Source organism: Sminthopsis crassicaudata, chromosome 5, assembly GCF_048593235.1.
Source record: "Sminthopsis crassicaudata isolate SCR6 chromosome 5, ASM4859323v1, whole genome shotgun sequence".
NCBI classification, from domain to species: Eukaryota; Metazoa; Chordata; class Mammalia; order Dasyuromorphia; family Dasyuridae; genus Sminthopsis; species Sminthopsis crassicaudata.
Genome location: NC_133621.1, coordinates 287,896,644 through 287,920,899, shown reverse-complemented (window position 1 = coordinate 287,920,899; position 24,256 = coordinate 287,896,644). Strand labels below are relative to the sequence as shown.

General features: G+C 36.4%; 1 protein-coding gene across 8 annotated transcripts in view; it reads right to left on the bottom strand.

Moving 5' to 3' along the window:
* Window positions 1-24,256, bottom strand: part of ANO4 (anoctamin 4) — a 422,750-nt gene that overhangs the window by 188,968 nt on the left and 209,526 nt on the right. For all 8 annotated transcript variants that reach the window (XM_074271359.1, XM_074271361.1, XM_074271356.1 and 5 more), the window contains one exon: window positions 13,844-14,035. In XM_074271359.1, the coding sequence (XP_074127460.1) occupies window positions 13,844-14,035 (192 nt within the window). The remainder of the gene's footprint in view (window positions 1-13,843; window positions 14,036-24,256) is intronic.

The following is a 24,256-nucleotide window of genomic DNA, read 5'->3' as shown; positions in this document are numbered from 1 at the left end:
TTTCTTTCAAGACTCAATTTGAAGGCCACCTGATATTTATTTTTTATACATCTTGGATAAAATTTTTGACGTCCAAATTGTCTTTCTTTTTAGAATTTAAGCTCCTGTAGGGCAAAGATCAGTTTTACTTTTTGTTTCTATGCTCAGTTCTTAGCATGGTACTTGGCACACAATAGTTGCTTAATAAAAGCTAGCTGATTGACTTTAGAAAAACAAAAATCTATTTCTTCCCACCATCCAGGTCACACTTTGTCCTTTCAGTGCACTTTCCTTGATAAAGGGAAGAGGAAATGCACATGTCTAAAGAGAGAGTTTAGTGTGTATTTTTAGAAACCACAATTTTGTTACTCAGCAAATAATAGCATGGAAAACTGATCCTGATGTGCACATTGGTTCAGGCTAAAAATACCCCATTTCCCCCCTAAACGTCCCCCACCCCACGTCCTTCTTGACTAAGTTCTTATCATCCTATCACACATTTTTTTAAAAAATCCTAATAAAAAAGAAGAGATTCAAGTGCATCCAGTGAAGGATTAGTGTTTTTTCTAAATCAGAGGGCAAACTGTCCTGAAACATACTGCATTCACCTTCAAACTGGGTCAAACATTCATACTGAACTACAAAGTGCACTTCATCGCCTTTTGTACACAAGATTTCAAAGTTTCTTGGGAGGCTACAGGTTCTAGCACTGTGGGAAGTCACTGTCCAGGGAGAGGAACTGAAACATCATTTCCTTCAAGGTCAATGTCCCAGAGAAACATGGTGGGGACAGAGCTTTTCCTCCCTCCAACATTTTTCCTTCTTTTGTTTCTTTGAAATACATCATAAAAAGCACAAATGTCTTAGCACACAACATAACCAAAAAAAAAAAAAAAAGATTGTAAATGAAACTATGACTTTTAATCAATGGATTTCTCAACTTTGGTTTTCCTATCTTTAAAATGGGGATAATTATAGCAGGGCTGTTATGAGGCTCAAATAATATAGGTGAAGCATTTTGCAAATCTCAAAGAACTATGTAAATATTAGCTATTATTTGGAGGAGTTTTTAAACGGAGGGAGAAAGCGAGAATGAGATCGAGAGACAGAGAGAAACAGAGAGTGAAAGAGAGAGCATATATCCTTCATCCCTTTCTTCTTCCATCACTTCTTTCTTCCATCTCTCTCTCTTTACAATACCTCCTTTTCTTCAAATTGAGGACCAGGAACATAATACTTAGAAGCTATGACACGGTGAGTTAACTGGGAAGAGTATACACTGTGTTCAGGAACAGTGGTGGCTGAACATTCTCTGGGCCATGGGAAACAAATGATTATTGCTTGGCACGGGAAGATTCAGGTAGACTTCTAAGGTTTTCCCCTCTCTTACTCCTTCCAGTTCCTTAGTAGTATTACCAGCTTGGCATGGACCAAGAATGACAGGACTGCTAGTGGGGCATCATCCTGAATCACTGGAGTTAGCCTTCTGCAAAACTTGTTCATTTAGTCCTGTATGCTTATGTCTTATCTGATCTTAAACCTGAGAACTCCCTTGGACAGCACCTTGTAAATAGATAGGACACTGGATTTGGAGTAAGGAGAATCTGGGTTCAAATTGAGTAATCACTTAAGCTCACGAATGCCTTGGTTTTCCTTATCTGCAAAATGTGTGCCTGTATGTGTGTATATATCTTAGGCTCTAGAGTAGAAAGCCATTTTTTCTTGGGGTCTTGGCTTTTACATCTGCAAAACAAGGAACCTATATTTGATTCTGCCTAAAGTGATTTCTAGACACTCTACACCTTCCCCCCAAAAAACTGTCTAACAACAAGGATAGGAGAAATGTTTGTTATGGAAAGAAGTAATTTTGCAACTAACAAAGAAGTAAATTTGCAACAAAAAAAGAAACAAATGAATGAATATATATGTAGAAACATAAACTTACTGTGCCTCAGTTTCTTCATTTGTAAAATGAAGGGGGAATTGGAATAGATGGCCTTTGAGTTCTCTGCTAGCTGTAAATACACATTGTTTTTCTAATCTGATTATAATTATTCAGTGATTATTTTTTTACTTAAAAAGAAATAAGGAAGCGGAGAGTATAATGGAAAGATACTGTGGAAATTGCTAGCAGGGCACAGGAAGACCATCAGTGGGGATGGCTGTTAAGTTGAAGATAATGACATTCAAGAAGAAGAACAGTAATAAAAACTCTAGCATTACCTATCTAGACTGAAATACATAGATCTTAAACTTGAGGAGATGATGTAACCTCACTGATATCACAAAGATGTTGTGGTTTGTGACTCATGACTGGAACTCAACTATGGAAGAGCCAAAAGACAAAAGAGTTAAAAGTAGCACTGAATATAAAGAATAGTATCCATTTGAGAGAGCAATTGAGTATGTGTGTTCGGAAGGAAAAAAACATAACATTTTACTATGGTAGGACTGTATTATAGACTACCTGGCCAGAAGGAAGATATAAATGATAGAGAAAAATCAGAAATCCAATGTGAGGCATGCTGTAGCATCATTAGGAGGCTCCAACTATCTAGAAGTTTCTCAGAGTTCTCTTATAAAAGCATTGCAGATGATATTACTGATTTCCCTTAATAATAATTTCAATTCTTCAAAAGAAGAGGTAATGAGGGAAAATGTTCTTCTGGACCTTATTTTGATCACTAAGGGGCAACTTATTGCTGAGGTAGAAATTCCTGGGAAGAAGTAGTCATTCAAACACAGAGTTTCTGATAAATGAGGAAGAAAAAATTTCATCTAGTATGATATTCACCCTAGATTTGGGGAAAGCAAGCTAAAAAGAAGGCAGCTAGATGGAGCAGTGAATAGTGCTGCGCCCAAAGTCAGGAAGACTCATCTTCTTGAATTCAAATCCAGCTTCACAAATTTACTCAAATGAGGAGTTCAGAACAAATCACTTCTAATGTATCTTACAGCTCTAAATTTATGATCCTTATGTACAAAAAGAAATTGACTCCAGAGAGATGGGGAATTTGAAAGAATGAAATCTCAGGGTATTAGACCATGAGCTCATTGAGAGCTGGGATGGTGTTTTTGCTTTGTCTTTGTACTTCCAGCTCTTAACATGGTGCCTGGTACATAGCAGGTGCTTAATAAATGTTTGTTGATTGACTGATATATAGGAAGTCACTTATGATATAGAAAAGAAAGAGTAATGGATTCAGAGTTAGAGGAAATGGATGTGAATTCTAGCTTGGTGACTTGCTTTCCAGTTAACCTTGGGCACATAATTTTAATTTTGTAACGTAAGATACGACAAATAGCCCAACTACCAGAGTCTTAGAATTTCTGGGCCCTTCAATCTACCAGGCAAATGAATTTTCCTTTGAAGAGTTGTCTTCCCAAGTGAGACAGTAATCTTACTGAAAACAAAGACTGCCTAGGTTTTTCCTTTTTTCTTATGTCTAGTACTTAGCCCAGTGTTTAGCACATAATAAGTGTTTATTACATGCTTTTAATTTATCTATTAATTTATTCATATATGTCTTCTCAGCTCTTTGAACTTATGCTTGCTCATTTGTAAAATAAAGTTGTACAAGATGATCTCTAATATGATTTCATGGTCTAGATTCTATGAACCCATTTAGGTGCATGGAATAATGTACACAAGTATCTAAGATTGAAGAGGAATTTAAAAGAATATGGCACAAAACAGTAGTATCAAAGGCGCTAAATTTCCTAATAATTTGAAGTTGGTGGTGGATGATAGCTAGGGACAACAAAAATGGATTTAAAAAATGATATCAGCATTAAAAGAAAGAGCAAAGAATGTATACAACCATACCAATCAAAATTGATGGGGAAAAAAGGAAAACATACATGTGAGAGAAGGCACAAATTGCTGACTCTGATTTTCTTTTTCATTTTCCTTGTCATGGGAAACAATCCTGACAGTGGGAAAGGTAGAAAAAAAAGTAGGTAAGAAGAAAGTTTCCCATGAGTTCAAGGTACCAAAATGGAATGAAATATTCTAAGGGACTGACAGAATTAGAATATGTGACTGATGGATTTTTAGTAATGATATTTTTCTGTTGCTTTTAAAATTGATTCTCTGAGTATTTTATTAGAAATTATTTATTTTTAATACACATTGCTTTATGAATCATGTTGGGAGAGAAAAATTATTCCAAAAGGGAAAAACCATGGGAGAGGGAAAAATACATTTAAAAAAGAAGTAAATATAGTATTGTTAATTAACACATTCACTTTCCATAGTTCTTTTTCTGAATGCAGATGATATTTTCTGTTTAAAATATATTGGGATTGCTTTGGATCACTAAACCACTGAAAAGAATCAAATCTTTCATACTTGATCATCACACATTCTAACTGTTTTTGTGTACAACGTGTTCTTGATTCTGTGTATTTCGCTCAGCATCAGTTCATGTAAATCTTTCCAGGACTTTCTAAAATCAGCTTGTTCATCATTTCTTATACAACAATAACATTCTATTATCTTCATATACCACAATTTACTCAGCCATTCCCTAAGTGATAGGCATCTACTAATTTTCCAATTCTTTGCTACCATGAAAAGAGCTGCTACAAACATTTTTGCACATTTGGATCCTTTTCCCCTTTTTTATTATTTCCTTGGGATACAGACCCAATAGTGGCTTTGCTGCGTTAAAGCGTCTCCATAATTTCATAGCCCTTTGGGCATAGTTCCAGATTGTTCTCCAGAATGGTTGATTCATTTCACAACTCCACCAACAATGCATTAGTGTTCCACATTCCCTCCAACATTTGTCATTATCTTTTCCTGTCATCTTTGCCAATCTGAGAGACATAAGGTGGTACCTCAGAGATCTTTTAATTTGCATTTTTCTGATAGTGATTTAGAGCATTTTTATGACTATAGATGGCTTTAGTTTCATCATCTGAAAATTATCTGTTTATATCCTTTGACCATTTATCAATTGGAAAATGACTTGTATTTGTATAAATTTGACACAGTAATTTCTATAGTTAAAAATGAGACCTTTATAAGAAACACTGGCTGTAAAGATTTTTCCCAGCTTTGTAATCCCCCTTTAATCTTGTTTCTGTTGATTTTGTTTGTGCAAAACATTTTAATTTAATATAATCAAAGTTTTCCATTTTGCCTTTCATAATGTTCTCTATTTCTTCTTTGGTCATAAATTCCTCTCTTCTCTGAAAATCTAATAGGTAAATTATTCCCTGCTCTTCTAATTTGTTTATGATATTCTTTTTGCCCAAATAATGTACCCATTTTAACCTTATTTTGGTGCTGAGTGTGAGATGCAGATCTATATCAAGTTTCTGACGTGTCATTTTCCAATTTTCCCAGCAATTTTTGTCAAATGGCGAGTTCTTATTTCAGAAGCTGGAGTTTGGAGATTTATCAAATACAAGGTTATTATAGACCCTGATTATTGTATCATGCGCATCTAATCTATTCCAATGATCCACCACTATTTCTTAGCTATTATGGTTTTGATGGTTTTGATGATTGCTGCTTTATAATATAGTTTTAGATTTGGTCCTGCTAAGTCAACATCCTTTGATAATGATATTTTTTAAAATTGTGGAAAATAAGGGACGAACTTGAGAAACCATAAAGGTAAATGTAACTTTTTTAAAAGGGAAAAATAGGATCACTTAAGCTATATTCCACTGCTCTTCACTCTTATTCCTGGCAAGATTTTAGACCATTTGAAAAGGAAGTGGTGACTACTAAGAATTATGATGGGTTCCATCAGGAACAATTTCATCTTGTGCACAGGAAGTAACTGATAGATTAAGAGATTATAGATACATTATACCTATATCTCCGTAGAACACTTGACAAATCTTTTCCTGACATCCCTGTGTACAAAACGTGGACTGGAAGACAACATAATTATGCAGATTCAAAGCTAGCTGAATATCTGGACCTAAACACTGATAATTAATGGATCAATGTCACCTTAGTAAGAAAGTCCTGAAGTGGAAAGTGCTGAAGATTTGTTCTTGATCCCATTTTGTTCAGCATTTTTATCAATAATTTGGATGAAGGCAAAGACAGTGTGATGATCAGATTTATAGATGAGATGAAGCCTGAAGAGATTGTTATTCTGTTACTCAGGCTATCTGTAATAGGATAGAATAATGGAATATGAAATTTAATAGGAACAAACTTGCCTTGCAGAAGAAGAGGATAAGAGAAGTATGAGCAGACAACAGATTGAGAAGATTTATGAGTTTTAGTAGCCTGTAAGTTCAATATAAATACTAGTTTGATATGGCAGATGAAGATATTAATTCTATTTTATGCTGCACTGAAAAAAGGGTATATGGAATGGTAAATGCTGCTATGCTGGTCAGATCACATTCAGAATGTTATGTTCAGTTATGAAGACTATATTTTAGAAAGAATAATAAACAATCTAAATAGTATCTAGAAGCAAATGAGTAAAATGGGAAGAAGACTTAAGACTGTACTCTGTAAGGAGCAGTTTAAAGAACTGGGAACATTTAAACTGGAAATGAGAAGAGAGAAGGGGCTACTTAAATAGTAGTCCCATGGAAGGATAATGCTTGCTACATTTGCTATCAAAGGTCAAAGGGAGGAAAAATGGGTGGAAATTACAGAAGCTAATGTTAATTTGCTCAAAAAACATATAAATATGAACATTGCCTGAAAATATAATGGATTGGCTCTAGAAAGTGAATTCTCTGTCTCTGGATATCTTTAAACAGAGGGAGATGTCTATCTTACATTATTTGTTATTGGGTAGAGTTCAGACTCCCAGTGATATCTATAGTGTCTTTTAACTTACCAATTCTATGAATATATGTGGGTGAATAATTAACCTAAACTGAATTAATGTTATTCAATAAAGAAAATCATGATTCCATGCGTGCATCAAAAATAAAAAGCGTATTAAAAAAACAAACTTCTCTAAGCATAGGGTTAAGTTCAAGCATGAAAACATTAGAAAGTAAAAGGTTTGAAGGGATAGGGATTCAAAAAGGGAAAAAATGGGGCCAAAATACTCACTGTATGTTTAAACTATGGGAAAAAGAACTTTAACAAAAAAAGCAAGTTGGAAAATCATTGAAACAAATAACAAAATGAATTTATTAACTTCTAAATGAAGGTAAGGACCTATGTGGTAGCCATTTTGGTTCAGTAAAGGAATGGCAGCCTGAATCTAATTATAGTCCCTTCCTCGAAAGTTTGATAGGCCTGGGAGACAGAGATAACACAGTTAGTAAATATTTATTCTATTCCAATTTCAGATTCCATCATGTAGCATATTAATCAATCCAGGGAAATTCTGAAAATCAAAAGATATGACTAAGTATTCTAACTCCTGCATTTTACAGATAAAAAAATTGAGGCCCAATGAGATTAAATGACTTGTCTAAGGTCACACAGATGACTGTTAACTATGGACACAAAAGGTAAGAGACATAATTCATAATTTCAATATATTTGAGAGGCTAGAACAAGTGTAACCTCAGAGGATTCAGTCCTAGATCTAATACAACTCAACATATTCATCAATGACCAGGAGGAAGACTCAGAAAACACATTCAATCAGTCTGTGATTTAGAAAAGTAACTTCAGGCTTCAGAATGATCTGGATAAATGAGCGAAAGGATTAGACATAAATGAAGTGAAAGAAAAAAAGACCAATTCCTCAAACAAAAAGGGTATAAATCATCACAGAATGGAGTAGAGGGAGACTAGAGAGACTCATTGAGGGGTCAAAGAAGGACTAAAAATTTTCAGCATAAATCTGATGACTCATTAATATATGTGATGATACAGATATTATAGCATCAACATAGTTTTCTTTCTATTATTCCCATCCTTCAAAAAGGGTATTTAATATTCAAGATACCTCTCTATGGCAAATGATTAGAAGAAAAGATTAGGAGAAAGTGTAGATGAAAATCCATCTTTGCTTTGGTTTAAGGAACTAAAATTATTTGCAAAAAGCAAATACAAAAAAAAGCAAATTTCTCTACAAAAAGTAGAGAAATTCAAAAGATCAAATCATTGAATCAGGAAGTCTTTATTAAATGCCTACTGTATGTCAGACACTGCTAGGCATGGGAGGCCAAAAACAAAGATTGATCTAATAGTTCTTATGAATGATAGAATCCAATTTAATACATTACAATAAGATGTAAACTTCTTGAGGATAGAGGCTGTTTTATTATTGCCTCTATCTCTAATACTTGGCACACAATAGGTATTTAATAAAGGCCTATTCAATCAATAGGAACCTGTTGTTTCATTCTTGATGAAAAAGAACTATTATAAGGAAAACAGTCAATGTGAATATTTTATTAAGTTCTTACACAACATGGTATAGTAAACAGAGATTGAGTTTTCAGTTGGGAAGACTTTGATTCAAATCCTCCCTCAGATATTTACTAGAATTAATGATGATCCTGGATAAGGACCCTCAGTGTGTCAATTTGGGAAATGGGGTTATTAGTGACTTTCGTCTTACAAGACTGTTATGATGATAGTGAGATGAGGTAAGAAAAATACTTGGTTAATCCCAAAGCAGTATAAAGCACAGGTGTGACCATGTCATCCCCTACTGAATGAACTCTAGTGGCTCCCTATTTTCTCCAGGACCAAATCCTCCATTTGCCATTCAAAATCCTTCCTAGTCTCGACTTCTAACTTTCTAGTCTCTTTACTTCCTTAACTTCCAATTATACTTTGCCATTTACTTGAGCTTTCATTATGACAACATCTTCTTGCTACTTCACGAACAAGATATTCCACCTCTTAGTTCTGGGAATTTTCTCTGGTCTTCTGCATGCCTAGAATGCTGCCTTTCCTTATCTCCATCTTCTGGCTTTTATTTCCTTTATGTTCAAGTCTCAGCTAAAATGGGACCTTTTTTAGGAAGCCTTTCCCAACCTCTCTCAATCCTAGTACCTTCTCTCATTTCCTATTTATTCCATATATAATTGTTTTTTGCTTGCTGTCTCCTAATTTCCTTGTATATCCAGCTTTAACTAGAATGCTTGGCACATAGTAGGTGCTTAACAAATAGGACCTACTATGTGGTACCATGCTGAGTGTTTTATACTGATTAGATCCTCAGAACAACAAACATCATTGCACTTTATTGTCACAGCAACGTCAGGAGCTCATAAATGCTTACTGACATTACTACTGTAATGGCAACTGCAACTGTTATTAGGGGTATTGATGAGGATTGGAAATTTAATTTCAATGATAAAAGGGAACTTTCAGATAAAGCAACCTAATCAATAGTAATAATAATAGGGAGCACCTAAAGTTTACAAACCTCATCTTACTTTATCCACACAGCAATTCTGGGGAGATTATTATCTTCATTTTACAAATGAAGAAACTGAAGTAAAAAGCGGTCAGGGGACTTTTCCAGGGTCACACAATCATTCAATATGTGAGTCAATATATGAACTCAGAACTTCCTGTCTAATTCTAGCATTGTGCTACTTAGCCTAGAAAATATTATTTCAGGGAGGGAACTCTTTCTTCCAATTCAGATGAACACCTTCTCTGCAACTTTTAGACTTAGAAAGATACCCCAGAACTCTCAGTTAAATGCTTTCCAGGTTACAGTCACAGGTACCAGAAGTCTGACCTTCGTCAACATCCTTGTCATTGTCTTCTGTGTCATCATTAGCACTGTGATCAGTATCATTTTACCAGTTAAATTTTGAGAGTATGGAGTACTCCAGGTGAGCAAATCTCTACCCTAATAGTCTGACACCATCCCTGTAATTTAGAAGACAGTCACCTGGACCATGGAGAAATATAATGACTTTCCCAGAGTCACAAAGCAACTTAATTTTCAATGCTGTAAGTTGAATGAAGATCTCCATTCCCAGTTCTATTTCCTATCCACTATGATATAATCACCATCCCTAACAGTCTATACATCAGTAGCAAGTTTGAACATATAAACTAGGATAGGATTAGAATCAGGTGCTAGTTTGCTTGAGTACATGGATTTTAAATTCACTTAAAATAGATGTATACTGATAATTTATAGCTTAATGTTAATTACAACTCTGGGCTAGAACTGATTATTTACCTTTTAAAATTCCAATGAGCATATTTAATTTTCACAGCCTTGGGACAAAACATTAACACATTAAGTAGAAACACAATCTTCTAAGCTGGTCATCTAGACAACGATTGTGATTTTTTAAGACAAATGAAGAAATCTATATTAATATTGGGGCAGTAGGGTAGTGCAGTGGATAGAGCACCAGGCCAGAGTCAAAAAGACCTGAGTTCAAATTCAACTTCAAATACTTACTACCTGTTTTAATCCTAAGCAGGTCACTTAACCCTGTTTGCCTCAGTTTCCTCATTAGTAAAATGAGCTGGAGAAGGAAATGGCAAACGGTTCCAGTATCTGAAAACCCCCAAAGGAGTCACAATGAGTCCAACATGACTGAAATGACTTAACAATAACATATTAATATTAGAGAGCTGGTCTTGGAGTGATGAAGACCTGGCAAATAATTGCCTCTCTTGTCATCCCCAGACAACTAAGAATATGACTTGCAGAAAAAGTGCTGACTTAACTGCATTGATAGAGGGAATTTTCTTCCATAAAATCAAAGGTCCAGGACTTATCTCTATAGTACAAATTACATTCATATTTACCACTTGAATAATTTATCACAATCATTGATGACTAAAAGAGAAACAAGACATTCAACTATTCCCATACAGGCCTTTGATTCTTTGCTCACGTTGTTGTCTTTATACGTCCCTCTCCCTATTGAAGATGACTGAAGTGAATTCTTTCCATACTTTAAAGTTCAATATTAATGCCATGTGCTTTAGGACGCCTTCCTTGATCCTCCATTCCCAAGTGGATAATGAACTTCACTTTCTTGAACTAAGAAACTGAGCTCATCACCAGTCCTGTGCAGTTGTCACAGATTACTTTGGACTGGATTCATTTGCATCGTGCCATATTTCCCTTTATTATATTGCAAACTCCAGGTGTATAAAATGTTTTTGGTGTGGGCTGAAGCAGCACAAAATGCCCCCCTTTTCCTCCTTCTTTCATTGGCTGGACCGTGACTGTTTTCCTTTCTCTTTGGGCCACCTGCTCTAGCTTCTGTGAGGTCATAGGCTCATAGCCTATAAGATACAAAGACATTAGTCTTCAAATGTCACCAAGGAGGAACCATACTTGTTATTCTCAATAACTGGGGCAAAGGCCCAACTGTTCTGCTCTAGGTATAGTTCTGCCTAAAGTATATATCTTTCCCCAGTGCCTACCACAGACCTATATAAACAATAGGTACTTAATAAATGTTTGTTAAATTAGAGTGCATTATAAGGATAACCACCCCACAATAAAGAAGGAAAACAGAGATGACCCAATTATAGCACTGGCTTTTACAAATCATTACAAGACAGAGGATGGCATTTCTTAGAAGCACATGAGCAAGAATTTCATAGGATGAGAAGGAACAGATAGTTGCAATCTCCTTAGTAAAGAGAATTCCAACAAGGATAGTATTACATATCAATTAAATGGTAAACAGAGAGAAAATAATTAGAAACTAGATGGAAGGCATAAAAAGGGACATTCAAACTCTGGGGCAATGTAAAGAAAAGCTTCCTTAAAAAACTAAGTGCTGATTAAAATCACAATAGTCTACTTTGTGAAGTAATGAGCTCGCTGTCTACTAATATATTCAAATTAACCATCTCTCAAGTGGGTCACAAGCTAATTATTGTACCCGATGCTGCCGTGCTGATTCTTTTCACCTCCAAGATTTTTTCTGTCACCTTATTCTTCTGAATTTTTTTCTGTGCCTAGCATATAGACTTACACAGAGATTTTAAATTGGGGATCTCTGGACTTGATTGTTTTAATCATGATAACTAGTTTAATATAATTGGTGTTTTCTTTTATTTTCTGCATTAAAAAAACCATAATTCTGAGGTGAGGTCCAGTGGCTTTATCAGATACCAAAGAGATTGATGATACCCAAGAACTATTTTACATAGAGAAGATACTTAATATATTTGGTGAAGTGAATAGAATATTCTATAAACAAATATTTAGGGGCTGCTAGGTGGTGCAGAGGATAGAGCACTAGCCCTGAAGTCAGGAGGACCTGAGTTGAAATCTGGCCTCAAACACTTAACACTTCTTACCTACATGACCCTGGGCAAGTCCCTTAACCCCAGTTGCCTCAGCAAATAAATAAATAAATATTTAAATAATTTAATAAGCCTAGAAACTAATAGAGAATAATTCTGAGTTGTTTATTACAATTTGGAATATAGCTAACATTTACTTATGGTCAATATAAATATATCTCCATAAAAAGTCAACTTAATATGCTGGGTCTACCCTATTTTTGTCCGCCTGCATTTTTTATTTCCTTCACAGGCTAATTGTACACTATTTCAACGTTCAATTCTTTTTGTACAGCAAAATAGCTGTTTGGACATGTATATATATATTGTATTTAATTTATACTTTAACATATGTAACATGTATTGGTCAACCTGCCATCTGGGGAAAGGTGGTGGGGAGAAGGAGGGAAAAATTGGAACAAAAGGCTTGGTAATTGTCAATGCTGTAAAATTACCCATGTATATATCTGGTAAATAGAAAGCTATAATAAAAAAATAAATTAAAAAATAATAAAAAAGAGGATTTACAGGGTTTCAAGTTCAATATGAAAATGTGGTATAATATTTTGGTTCTAGAGTTATAATTATTTTTAGATACAATGACAGAGAAATTTACTAGAATAAAGAAGCAATAGTCTCTCTGTATTCTGCCCTAGTAAGATGACATCTTGAATACTTTTGTTTAGTTTTGAAGACCTCTCTAAAAATCTTATTGATAAACTTGAAAATGTCCAGGAGGGCAGCCAGGAAAAAAAAAATATATATATATATATATACATATATATACTGGGTCTAATTATTTCTCTTTGGTAGGACACAGTACATTGGATCAGATAATTCTGCCCCTAAAATAGGTGTTGGGGGTGAATAGAATTACTCAGGTGGGACAACCACAGATTTGTTCCAGGGCATGAAAATGTAAAAGATACTGATCATGTTTATTCTGCAACACAGACACTACTAACCTAAACACAAAATGATTAGTTGTAAGCAGTGGTTTCTTCCTTTGAGGCCGGACCTCAGACTGCCCTTGCTCCTCTCCTCCTTTTCTCTTCCTTACCCCTGAGAGATATTCCAGGATTATCTATCGTTCGTTTTCTCCATCAAATAAGCTTGTTTATTGAAAGATGCCATTCAAGTTGCTAGACTAAAACATCTTCTTTTTGTCTTCCGTTTTGCTGCTTATATTATATAGACAATTATTAGTCATGGCTCTGGGGATGGGTAAGTATCTCACTCATTTCTAAAGCAACCAAGGTAACCAAATAATAGAGCAGCTCTCTCTGTGTTTTGCACTGTGGGATACAGCAGGCCTAGGAGTCTTTCTGAAGTGGAGAATTATGGACCAGGCTTTCAATTTCGACTTTTACCACTAGAGGAAGATTTGTGTTGTTTTTTTAAACAAAATTCTGACACAGACAGTGTATGCAGGGCTAACGGACATTAAAGCCTTCATTTCAAGCATCTTGGAAACATTGAACACAGCCCCAATTCAAACTGAGCATGACATTCAGCTGACTTTGCCATTCATCAAGACAACGGAGGGCTAAGAAACATGCCAGACTGACAAAGAAGTACATTCTGAATGAAAGCATAGCATTATGGAGGATCAGCACCAAGGCACGGCATACAACAGTCAGCTGCTGTGGTAGCCTCCCGCTCCTATCTGTCATGCATTACCTGGATGAAGAATTTTGGTTCTCCCATTGGTGACTCCAGATGAGGAGGCCTCCATTTTTATTGGCCTTCGGACAGGTGGAAGTGAAGAATGTCTGACCACAAGTGGTCGATGGGAGGCTGGACGGCTGGCCACACTTCGCCTTTGATGGATTTGCAAACGCTTTTCAGCCCCATGAAGAGATAAACTTAAACCTGGAATGAGAAACAGCACCAGTCTATTGCAAAGATCAGCTTGAGGGAGCTAAAAGGCAAATGAGTTTAGTTTTAAGTTAATAGTTAGCTACAAGTAAGTTAATATCATCAAGTCCACAGACAAACAAGTGTATATCCTTTTCAAAATATTAAAGGAAGCTAACTACATCAAAATTTGCAGCCCAGTGAATTTTCATGGCACTAGTTTTCTGAATGACAATCCAAAACTGAGTTATTTTGCAGTTTCTCTCTTCCTCCCCCTCTTTTTTCCTCTCCTCCCCATCTCTCTCTCACACACATATGTTTATAGAGAAATAGATCAATTTATTTTTTCATTTAGGACTTTAACAAGCACAAAAGAAAATATATAAAAAGAGGTATGGAAAAAATAAATACTAAATTCAATATATATTTTTCAAAATTCTTGTGCTTATCAATAGATACAATTATGTTCATTCACCTACTTATCCATCTACTCATCAATAAGTTCTTATATGTATCTTCTATTTTCATCCATCCTCTTACTAATTCATCCATCTGCCCACCTACCTATCCACCTACCTACTCACCCATCCACCTTTCTATCCATTCACCCATCTATCCATCTGTCTATTTTTCCATCCATCTGAGTATTTTTCTATCTACTGAGATAGAAGTAGCAAGTTCCTGCTCTACCTCTGACACAAAGTCACCAGTGACCCTAGGCAGATCACTGAACCTCTCAACTGACCCTCTCAGGCTACTCTCCAAACTATGTTACAGACAAATGGCTGTTCTGCACTGTTGTGCAGAATTTCCACAATGAAAGTTTCCAATGTTTCCAATTCCAATACTTGATGTCTAAACCAAACCCTTTTCCCTCACACATTCCAACTAGAGATATTTGTATTTCTATCTTCAGTAATTGATGGCAATTGGCTTACTAATACTTTGTGTATGTCATTGCGTCTGGAGTTAGAGAACTAGGGTTCAAATAAGCTCTTTGTCACTTAGGAAAAGTCACCTAATCTCCCCGGGACCTGGTGTCCTCACTTGTGAAATGAGGTGGTTGGATTTTAGACTGAATTTTTCTTCTAGACACAACAAACCAGTGAGATGTCACTGAACCCATTTTATAGAAGAAGAAAACTGAGGCAGGACTAGCATACAATGATAGCTTTTAAAGTTGAAAAGTCCCTCAGAGATCATCTAGTCTAATTTCACAAATGAAGAAATTAGGGCCTGGGGGTTTACATAACTTACTTAATGTTGCAAAGATAATAAGTGTCAGAGGAAGGTCTATAACTCATGTCTCTAACTTTCAAGATAATACACATTCCACTCCATTTTTTCCAATCTCTTGTCTTTTTCTGTCAAAGTGTTTATCTTCACATATCTGCATATACTTATAGCTACCCACATATATGTCCAGTTTTAATTATGTTATCCTAAATAATCATTAGACCTTAAGATTTCTAGGTCCCATTCACTTCTCCAGAAAATCCCAAAGGGAAAGGGGCAGACAACTTCTTTGTTTCCTTATGGATGAACTTTGATGAAACCTTTAAAACTGGAGAGCCTAGGTACAGACTCTAGGATCTCCTCAAGAGAAAATCTCCCTCTGAAAAGATCCAGTGGAAACACTGGATGTAGCTTACTAACTCTTGAGGTTCTTAGCACTTTTATTTGTACGTTGTACATATTTCATTACTCTTCCTCCTTTTCTCACTCTAGTGTAATTTTAAAAATGACAACTATTAGGAATTCAGAGAAACACAGAAGATTTGCATAGAATAAAATGTCAAGAACAAAGGAAATAATATATATGGTAATTACAGAAATGAACAGATAAATGAATATATGAATGAAAAAAAATTATGAAGGGTCTACTTTGTGCCAGGTATTGTACTAACCACTGGAGATACAAATACACAAGTGAGATAGTTCCTGATGTCAAAGAGTTCATATAATGGGGGAGACAACACTTATATCAGGAAATGGTCAGAGAAGCAACACAGGGAATGGGAGTAAAGTCATTGGGATGTGTGGAATGGGGGACAAATGTAGTAGGAATTAGAGCAAATGGCAAGACACCAGGAACGGATGCTATATGGAATGTGTGGAACGGCTAGCAGGATAAGGTAGGTTAGTTGACTTTATACTTATTCCTTATTACCAAGGAAGAAATATAAGAAGGGGTTCTCCTTCTGTCTCCTTCATGTCAGTCCTGCATTGTAAGGCTGAACCCTTTTTTTTTTTTTGGCTATATTGATTAGTTGAACTGAACTGCTTCCTCCATCACCCATCCCAACTTCAATTCTTTGTTATGGAGGGATGGGATGCAGAGGGAAGTAGCAGAAAAGCAATAAAGATTTTTAAAACAGAAATGGGAGTTCTAACATTATCACTGTAGCAAAATCTCATTAAGTGTCTTGTTCAAGAGCAATTCCCCAGCAAATAAAGCAGTAATCCTGATCTTAAAACTGACTCCCAATCCTCTTATGGAAGTAAAAGAGGCTGCAGAGAAGAGAGGGGACCAGCAGAGCAGTTCACCATCTGCCCATTCATGTAGCCTTTACTCTATACCTATTAGGTGCTATGCCCTGGTAATACAGACAAAAAATGATAAATAGACCCTGCCCTCAAGAAGTTTGTGTTATATTAGGGGAATCAGCACTTATGATCACAAGAAAATGCAAACTTTTTCAAGTAAATACAGAATCTTTCTAGAAAGGATACTACAAATGGGGGAGGGTTTGGGAATCTAGAATGGTGTCAGGTAGGAAGAATCGCTTGAACTGAGTTTTAGATAAAGATAGGCATTCTAAAAGGAATATTTTAAGTGTAAGGATATTCTGAATAAAGATAGGGATTCTAAGAACAGGAGATGAGGTGTATATATTAAGTATAAGGATATTGTGAAGAAAGAGGAAAAGGAATATAAGGGACAAGGAACAGCAAGTAGTTAAATATGGTTAGAATGGGCTAGTAAAAGTAAATAATATGTAATAAATCTAGAAATGTAGGCTGGAGCCAAATTATAAAAGGCTTTAAGTACCCAATAAAATAATTAGTGTTTGATCCATCTCATAATTAGTCAACACATATTTATTTAGCATCTATTATACAGGGGATACCAAGAATGAAACAATCCCTTTTCTCAAGAGACATATTCTAATGAAGTCCAATGGACAATAGATGCATATAATACACACAGTTATGTACAGTATAAATATAAAGTCAATAAATGTAAAGATATGAAATACAATACAGGTTATAACAGGGGGCATGAGTCATTGAGGGAATCGGGGGAGATTTCATGCCAAAGTTGGTCCTTGAGCAGAGTCTTGAAGACAAAGATGGCTTTTAGAAATACAAAGACATATGTTTGGGAGATAGAGAAAAAGAGAGGAGGCGAGTTTGTCTGGATTCCTGGGGAACAAGCAGTAAGATCCATTGAGACTGGGAAGATAGGTTGGAGTCAGGCTGCATTTGACTTCAAAAGCTAAACACAGCTGTTAATAGTTTATCCTAGAGGCAAAAGGGAGCCACTAGAGCTTCTGGAGCAGGGGAGGGATGTCACAGATGTACTTTAGGGATACTCATTTCTACTAGAAAATGTATAGAAATAGCCTAATTATCTCACTGAGCGATACATCAAAATTTCTTCCAAACAAAACCAGACTATTTTTATTGTCAAAACATTAAACCAGAAACTCCAAGAGTCATATTAACAGAAACATTTGTAAATCCCAAATGTGTGTTCCTACTTTTTAACTTTATAGAAGAAAACAAGAAGTTTAAATATAGACACTAATATAAGGAACACATGAAAGCTATGAATGTTCCTATGAGTAGGGATGGGGGGTAGGCAGATGGGAAGATGCATTTTCTTTCCTAGTATAGACAGGTTTGTTTCAATGTCCCATGAATTTAAGTTCTCTCTCCCTGAATCCTTTCTCCTCCTTTTAAAGTTTCTAATTATTGACTGAAAATACTATATGGATTATAGAAGGATTTAAGTCAGTATGAATACAAGTTGATGTATTTTGTTAAAATATACAAAGCTGTTCCCCCCAGCATTTAATGCTTGATGATTCTAGCAGGCTAAACATTCCACGAAGAAAAACATAGCTCACACTGGGAATCTTCCACACTTTAACCTTTGGTCAGCCCATCCTATCTACTAAGCCACATGGTACATGGAACTTTTCCTGGTCCTCCCAAAGGCTTGGACCTTTCCTTACAAAATCCCTTTGTATCTATTTTATTGTTCAGTTGTTTTCAATCATGACCCATTTTTAGGGGTTTTCTTGGCAAAGACACTGGAGTGGTTTACCATATCCCTCTCAAGCCCGTTTTCCAGATGAGGAAACTGAGACAAACAGGGTGAAGTGACTTGCCCACAGTTATACAACTAGTGAATGTTGGAGATGGATTTGAATTTCTATCTTTCTGACTCCAGGCCCAGTGCTCTATCCACTGCCACTCCATTTACCTTGTTTATGTATGTGTGTGTGTGTGTATGAGTATGCATGTGGGTGGGTGGCTAGGGGGGGTGTTATGTGTGTGTACATAGTACCTATAGTAATACAAGTAAATTGGGTTTAAGTGAGGTAGGGTTAGGCAGAGTCATCTGCCTCATTTTCTCCTCTAGAACCATCTGTCCAGTGACAGTTATAGATCAGGATGCCTGGAGATGACCCCAGATGCAGTGGATGACCTTGGCCTTTTTAACAGGTCTCAGTCTGACTGAGGCAACCCCAATCAGTGATTAAGGCTAGATAAGAAATGAGACATCTCTTTACCTAATTTTAAAAAATCAAACGGGAAGGGAAAACCCTCAAGCTCAACCCACCTGCTTCCCCCTTGTAAAATGCACACTGGAAGGTAGGTGCTGTTATTACATCCGCTTTTAAGATAAGAAAATTGTTTGATTAAAATGAAGTGACTTGCCCAGGTTCATATAGCTAATTAGAGGTGAAATTTGAACCCAGGTCTTCTGACTCCAAGTCTAACATTCTATCCACAGTGCCTTCTATTTGTCAAATTGCTCTTTAGCATGGAATATCAGTCTATGGACAGTTATGGTCACAGGTTGCCCAACAATAATGGGAAATAGGGTGCCCCAGATAACTGTCAAGAAATTACACATAAGAAGATAGATAAAAGGCATTATTACAGAAACATATGACTACAAAAGTGGATAGGCTAGTTATCAAGTGTGGGGGAGGCCAATGGAGACTCCATGCTCTTTATGGAGATCTGGAGGAAGGAATTCAGAAACATCAGGTGGGAGCCCATGTCAAGAAGGTGCAGGAGAGCACGGACTTGGACAAAGAGAGGGAGAAGATGTGGACATCCTACAGTCTGCACCTCTGGAGGGAGAAGCCAAATTGATGTGATTATAGATCCATCAAAAAGAATCACATTTTTCTTGTTTAATTCATGTGCTTTTTTCCAGCCCAGGAAGCTTATTTTCCAGGCTTGTTCTTCCATCTAATTTCTGTCCCTGGGAAGCCAGAGCCTAAAGATAAGGCAGGCTATGCATCTGCCTTAGAGGCATCTGTGACTGCAGATGTGGTTTCTAAAATGGTCCTGCTGAGACCTCACAATTGGACCCGGAAAAGTAGAGCCAATAACCAAACTTTTCCCCAACAGGCCCTTCTGGTTCCCCAGAGTCTCCGTGAGCTTCTCCAGCACTTTGGTCTCCAGCTTCCTTTTGTACACACAAAAGGGCCTTGATGCTCATTTTCCAAGTTCATTGCAAACATTCCCATTGCACACTCAAAGCAAAGAAACAAAAATCCTATTTTATCCATTACTTCTAAAAATTACTATTTGAAATGAGATATACGAAGCACAGATATACTACAGTTTTTCATGGTCTCTGAGGTTCTGTCCATCCTAAACCTAAGATGCTATGACTGAATGAATGATCACCATACTATGCTCATTTATCTTAAGTTCTCTGAAATCAAGGAGACTTTTCCTTTTTTGCTAAATCTATGATCTCACTTACATGAACTGATGCTGAGGGAAATGAACAGAACCAGAAGATCGCTGTACATTTCAATGTTGTATGAAGAGGTATTCTGATGGAAGTGGATACTTCAACATAAAGAAGATCCAACTCACTTCCAGTTGATCAATGATGGACAGAAACAACTACATCCAGAGAAGGAACACTGGGAAGTGAATGTAAATTGTTAGCACTACTGTCTATCTACCCAGGTTACTTATACTTTCGGAATCTAATACTTAACATACAACAAGAAAATGGTATTTACACACATATATTGTATCCAGGTTATACTGTAACACATGTAAAATGTATGGGATTGCCTGTCATCTAGGGGAGGGAGTAAAAGGAGGGAGGGGAAAATTTGGAAAAATGAATACAAGGGATAATGTTATAAAAATTACTCATGCATATATCTGTCAAAAATTTTATAATTATAAAATTAAAAAAATTAAAATAAAAATTGCAATGCAAAAAAATTATTGAAGACAATTTCACACTCAAAAAATGAAAACTTCAAATAACTTTTGTTTACATCAACTACATCTATATCTTTCTGATTAGAAATAAAAAAATTATTATTAAAAAATAAATCTATGATCTCAATGACTGGAGGAGAGAGTGAGGCTGATGACATTGCATAACCCTACTTTAATCCAGTTCACTTGCAAGTGTAGACATCACCCTTGTGTCTGCTTTCAGAAGGATGACTAACAAACAACAGTAACAAATCTGTGTTTCTAGTGATAAAGACTTGCAACTATGAACCTTGTGTGATCTAGAGGAAGTCCATAATTTCTATAAGCATCCATTTCCCCACCCATAAAATGAAGAGTTTGCATTTGATGGCCTCTGGGTTTTCTTCTGGTCCAGGTTTGAATCTTGGGTCATCTAGGAAGCTAAGTTCTCCATACCCAATTTCCTCTTTTGTAAGACTAGAGGGACCAGACTTGATGACCTATTAGGTCCCTTTCTATTATCCTATGATTCTTTTCATCTCTAAATCCATCAACCTATTACAGTTGAGTGTGATAGTGAAGGAGATGGGGAAGGAAGTCTGGATACTTTTTTCTCCCCTGGATATATCCACTTCAATATTTTTGTGTGTGTCAGAATTTTGCTAAAAGTGAAAGTCAGCAATCTGTTGGCAATTTAGTCTTAGTAAGTTGCCAAGGCTCTGTGAATATAAGCAACTCTCCAGGATTTTCTGGTCAGTGTTTATAAGAAGCAGAGTATGAATCCAGATGGTTCAGACCCCAAGCAAGGCTGATACTCTCTGTTCCCTAGCCATATTGAACCTAAAGAGATCACTTGGCCTAGAAGGCTGAGCTTTCTTCGCATGATAGGTGCTTCACAGGGCAGAGGCACCCTGACTGATTTTGGACCTCATCTCCCTCAATATGCTATATGTCTTTTCTTCTTTCCGTAATATCACGCCTCCTTTTTTTTCTTCCTTTTTTATTATAGCTTTTTATTTACAATATATATGCATAGGTAATTTTTCAGCATTGACAATTGCAAAACCTTTTGTTCCAATTTTTCCCCTCCTTCCCCCCACCACTTCCCCCTGAAGGCCTACTCCTCCTTTCAATGGAGAACTCTTCTGTATTCTTCAATGGAAAAAATGAAGTCGATCAGTATGACCGCCCCCCCCCACTTTTCCTAATCTATGACTCAGATTCTCTCTACCTCAGCCTTCCAGTTCCACGCTCATCTTGGGATCATTGCTTCCTTTAAGACTCAACTCAAGTACTTCCAGGAAGTCCTTCCTGGTTCCTGAAGATGGAGTGCCAGCCCTTATAAGATTCACTCTATCTACTTTGTATTTATCTTTGTGGTTACTATTATTTTCTATTTGGTCTTGATACTCCCTTTAAGCCATCATTCTTACTCTCCTAGCTCAACTTGTGGAAAAAGCAGACTTCGGATTTTCATCACTTCCTCACTTGTCATCACTTTCCTTGAAATCTAGATTCCAACTTCATTGCTCAAATTAATACTTTTTCCTCTGAGGTTATGAATAGTCCTTTAGTCACCAAATCTGATGGTTCTCAAGGCTCATTCTTGATCTTTCTATAGCACTTGACATCCCTATTAGCCATTCTTTTCCTTCTTCATTTTCATGACATTGTTTTTTCGTGGTTTTTTTTTTATTCATCCAATTGTTCCTCTTCATCTCCTTTCAGAAGGCAAGGCAGAGCAAAAGAAGGCAAGGGAAGGAAAGAAATGCATTCCTAGAGCATTTTAGGATTTGCCAAGTATTTTACAAATGGTACCTCATTTGATTCTTACAACTTTGGGAGGTAAGAGCTATTATTATCATTTCCATTTTACAAAAGAGATTAAGTAACTGTCTAGGGTCACCCAGTGAACAAGCAAATGAGTCTAGATTTAAATTCAGCACTTTTTGACTTGGCTTTATTGACTGTGCCTCTTAAATACCTAGATTATCATTCTTGTCTCATCCCTTATGAATGAGAGTGTACCCCCAGACTTTTTTTTTTTTTGAGGCTGGGGTTAAGTGACTTGCCCAGGGTCACACAGCTAGGAAGTGTTAAGTGTCTGAGATCAGATTTGAACTCTGGTCCTCCTGAATTCAGGGCTGGTGCTCTATCCACTGCGCCACCTAGCTGCTTCCCTCCCTCCCCCCCGACTTTAATCTGGTTTCTCTTTTTTCTTTACATACACAATATTCCTTTGGTGATCTCATAAGCTCCCATACTATCTTTAGTCATATGACTCCCAGATCCAAGTATCCCATCCAATATCAATGAGCTTCATATATCACCAACTTTCTATTGGTGATCCCCAGTTGGATGTCCAATAGAATCTTCAACACTTGAAATGTATGAATCAGGAGTAAGTACCTTTGCCCTTACAAACCTTCTCTCTAAATCCCTATTTCTACCAAGGGAAATATAACTCTTCTAATCACTTGGGTCTTTAAATTTAGAGTCACCCTGGACTCTTCCCTATTATTCACTATGAATATTCCAGCTGATTATATCTCCACAAGGTATTCCTTTTACTCACCCCACTTTCACCATAGCTGAAATCCTCTTAACCTTTCACCTGGACTAGCATAATAGCCTACTAACTGGTTTCTCAGCCTTTAGTTTTTCTATAGTGTACTCATACTGGTCTATTTACTCCCTTAATAGTCAACACTCCCTGTCCATGCCTTTGACAGACTGTTCCCTCTGCCTGTAATGCTCTTTCTCCTCATTGCAAGTGATACCTTTGGTAGGAGGAGGCCTTTTCCTGGTACTAGCCATAATACTCTATGGCTACCTTACGTCAACTCAGTATTTTTCTTGTATGTACTGACTTATATGGATTGTCTCCCATTCCAATGTAAGCTTCTTGAAAGCAGGTGCTGGTTTTGCCTTGCTTTTTCTTTCCCACGCTTGCTATGTGATAGTGATTCATAAAATGCTTGTTGATTGATTGATTTGTTGGACACAGAAATTGAGGCTCCAAGAAATTTGTGTCTTTTGAAGAGTATACATTGCACAAATAATTGCTAGTTAATATATTCTGAAGGTCAATATCAAACCTCCAGCAATGTGGCCCCCCTCTCCAATTTTCACTGAATTAGCCAAAAATCATTTCTAACCCTCAGTAAATATGAAATCTCCTCGATAAGATACAGCTCATTCTTGGCATGTTTCCCCAAACTGAGAATCTGATGGCTCTGCCTCTGCTAACATGATTTGCCTTGTGTTCATCAAAATGCTATTACTATGACTCATAAGATCAATGTTTCATATGATCACAGGTACCTTCTTCAAGAATGCACAATTTTTTGGGCTCTGTTCCATGTGTTTTACCACTTTCATTGTCATTTCATGCAGTAAATTACCTTTCAAATCAAGGAGTAATTGCATTGTGAGTGCTATTAACACTGGGACAAAAGGCAGCAAGATATGCAGACATCCAGGAAACATGATGCTAATCGATAAGATTAGAAATTTTTCTGACAACCAGTTCTTGGCTTTTTGGTGACTCAGAAGAATCGTAAAACCTCTGAGGCAGACAGATTCTTGGGAGACATTTAGTCTGATTACTTAATCAATGAATATTATTAACACTTCTATGTGCTAGACACTGGCAATCCAGAGACAAAAATAAAAGTCTTTGGCCTCAAGAAGCTTACTCAATGTTAGAATTTTCTTTTAAATCAAACCACAAATGACTACTACATATTTCCAAGAATATGG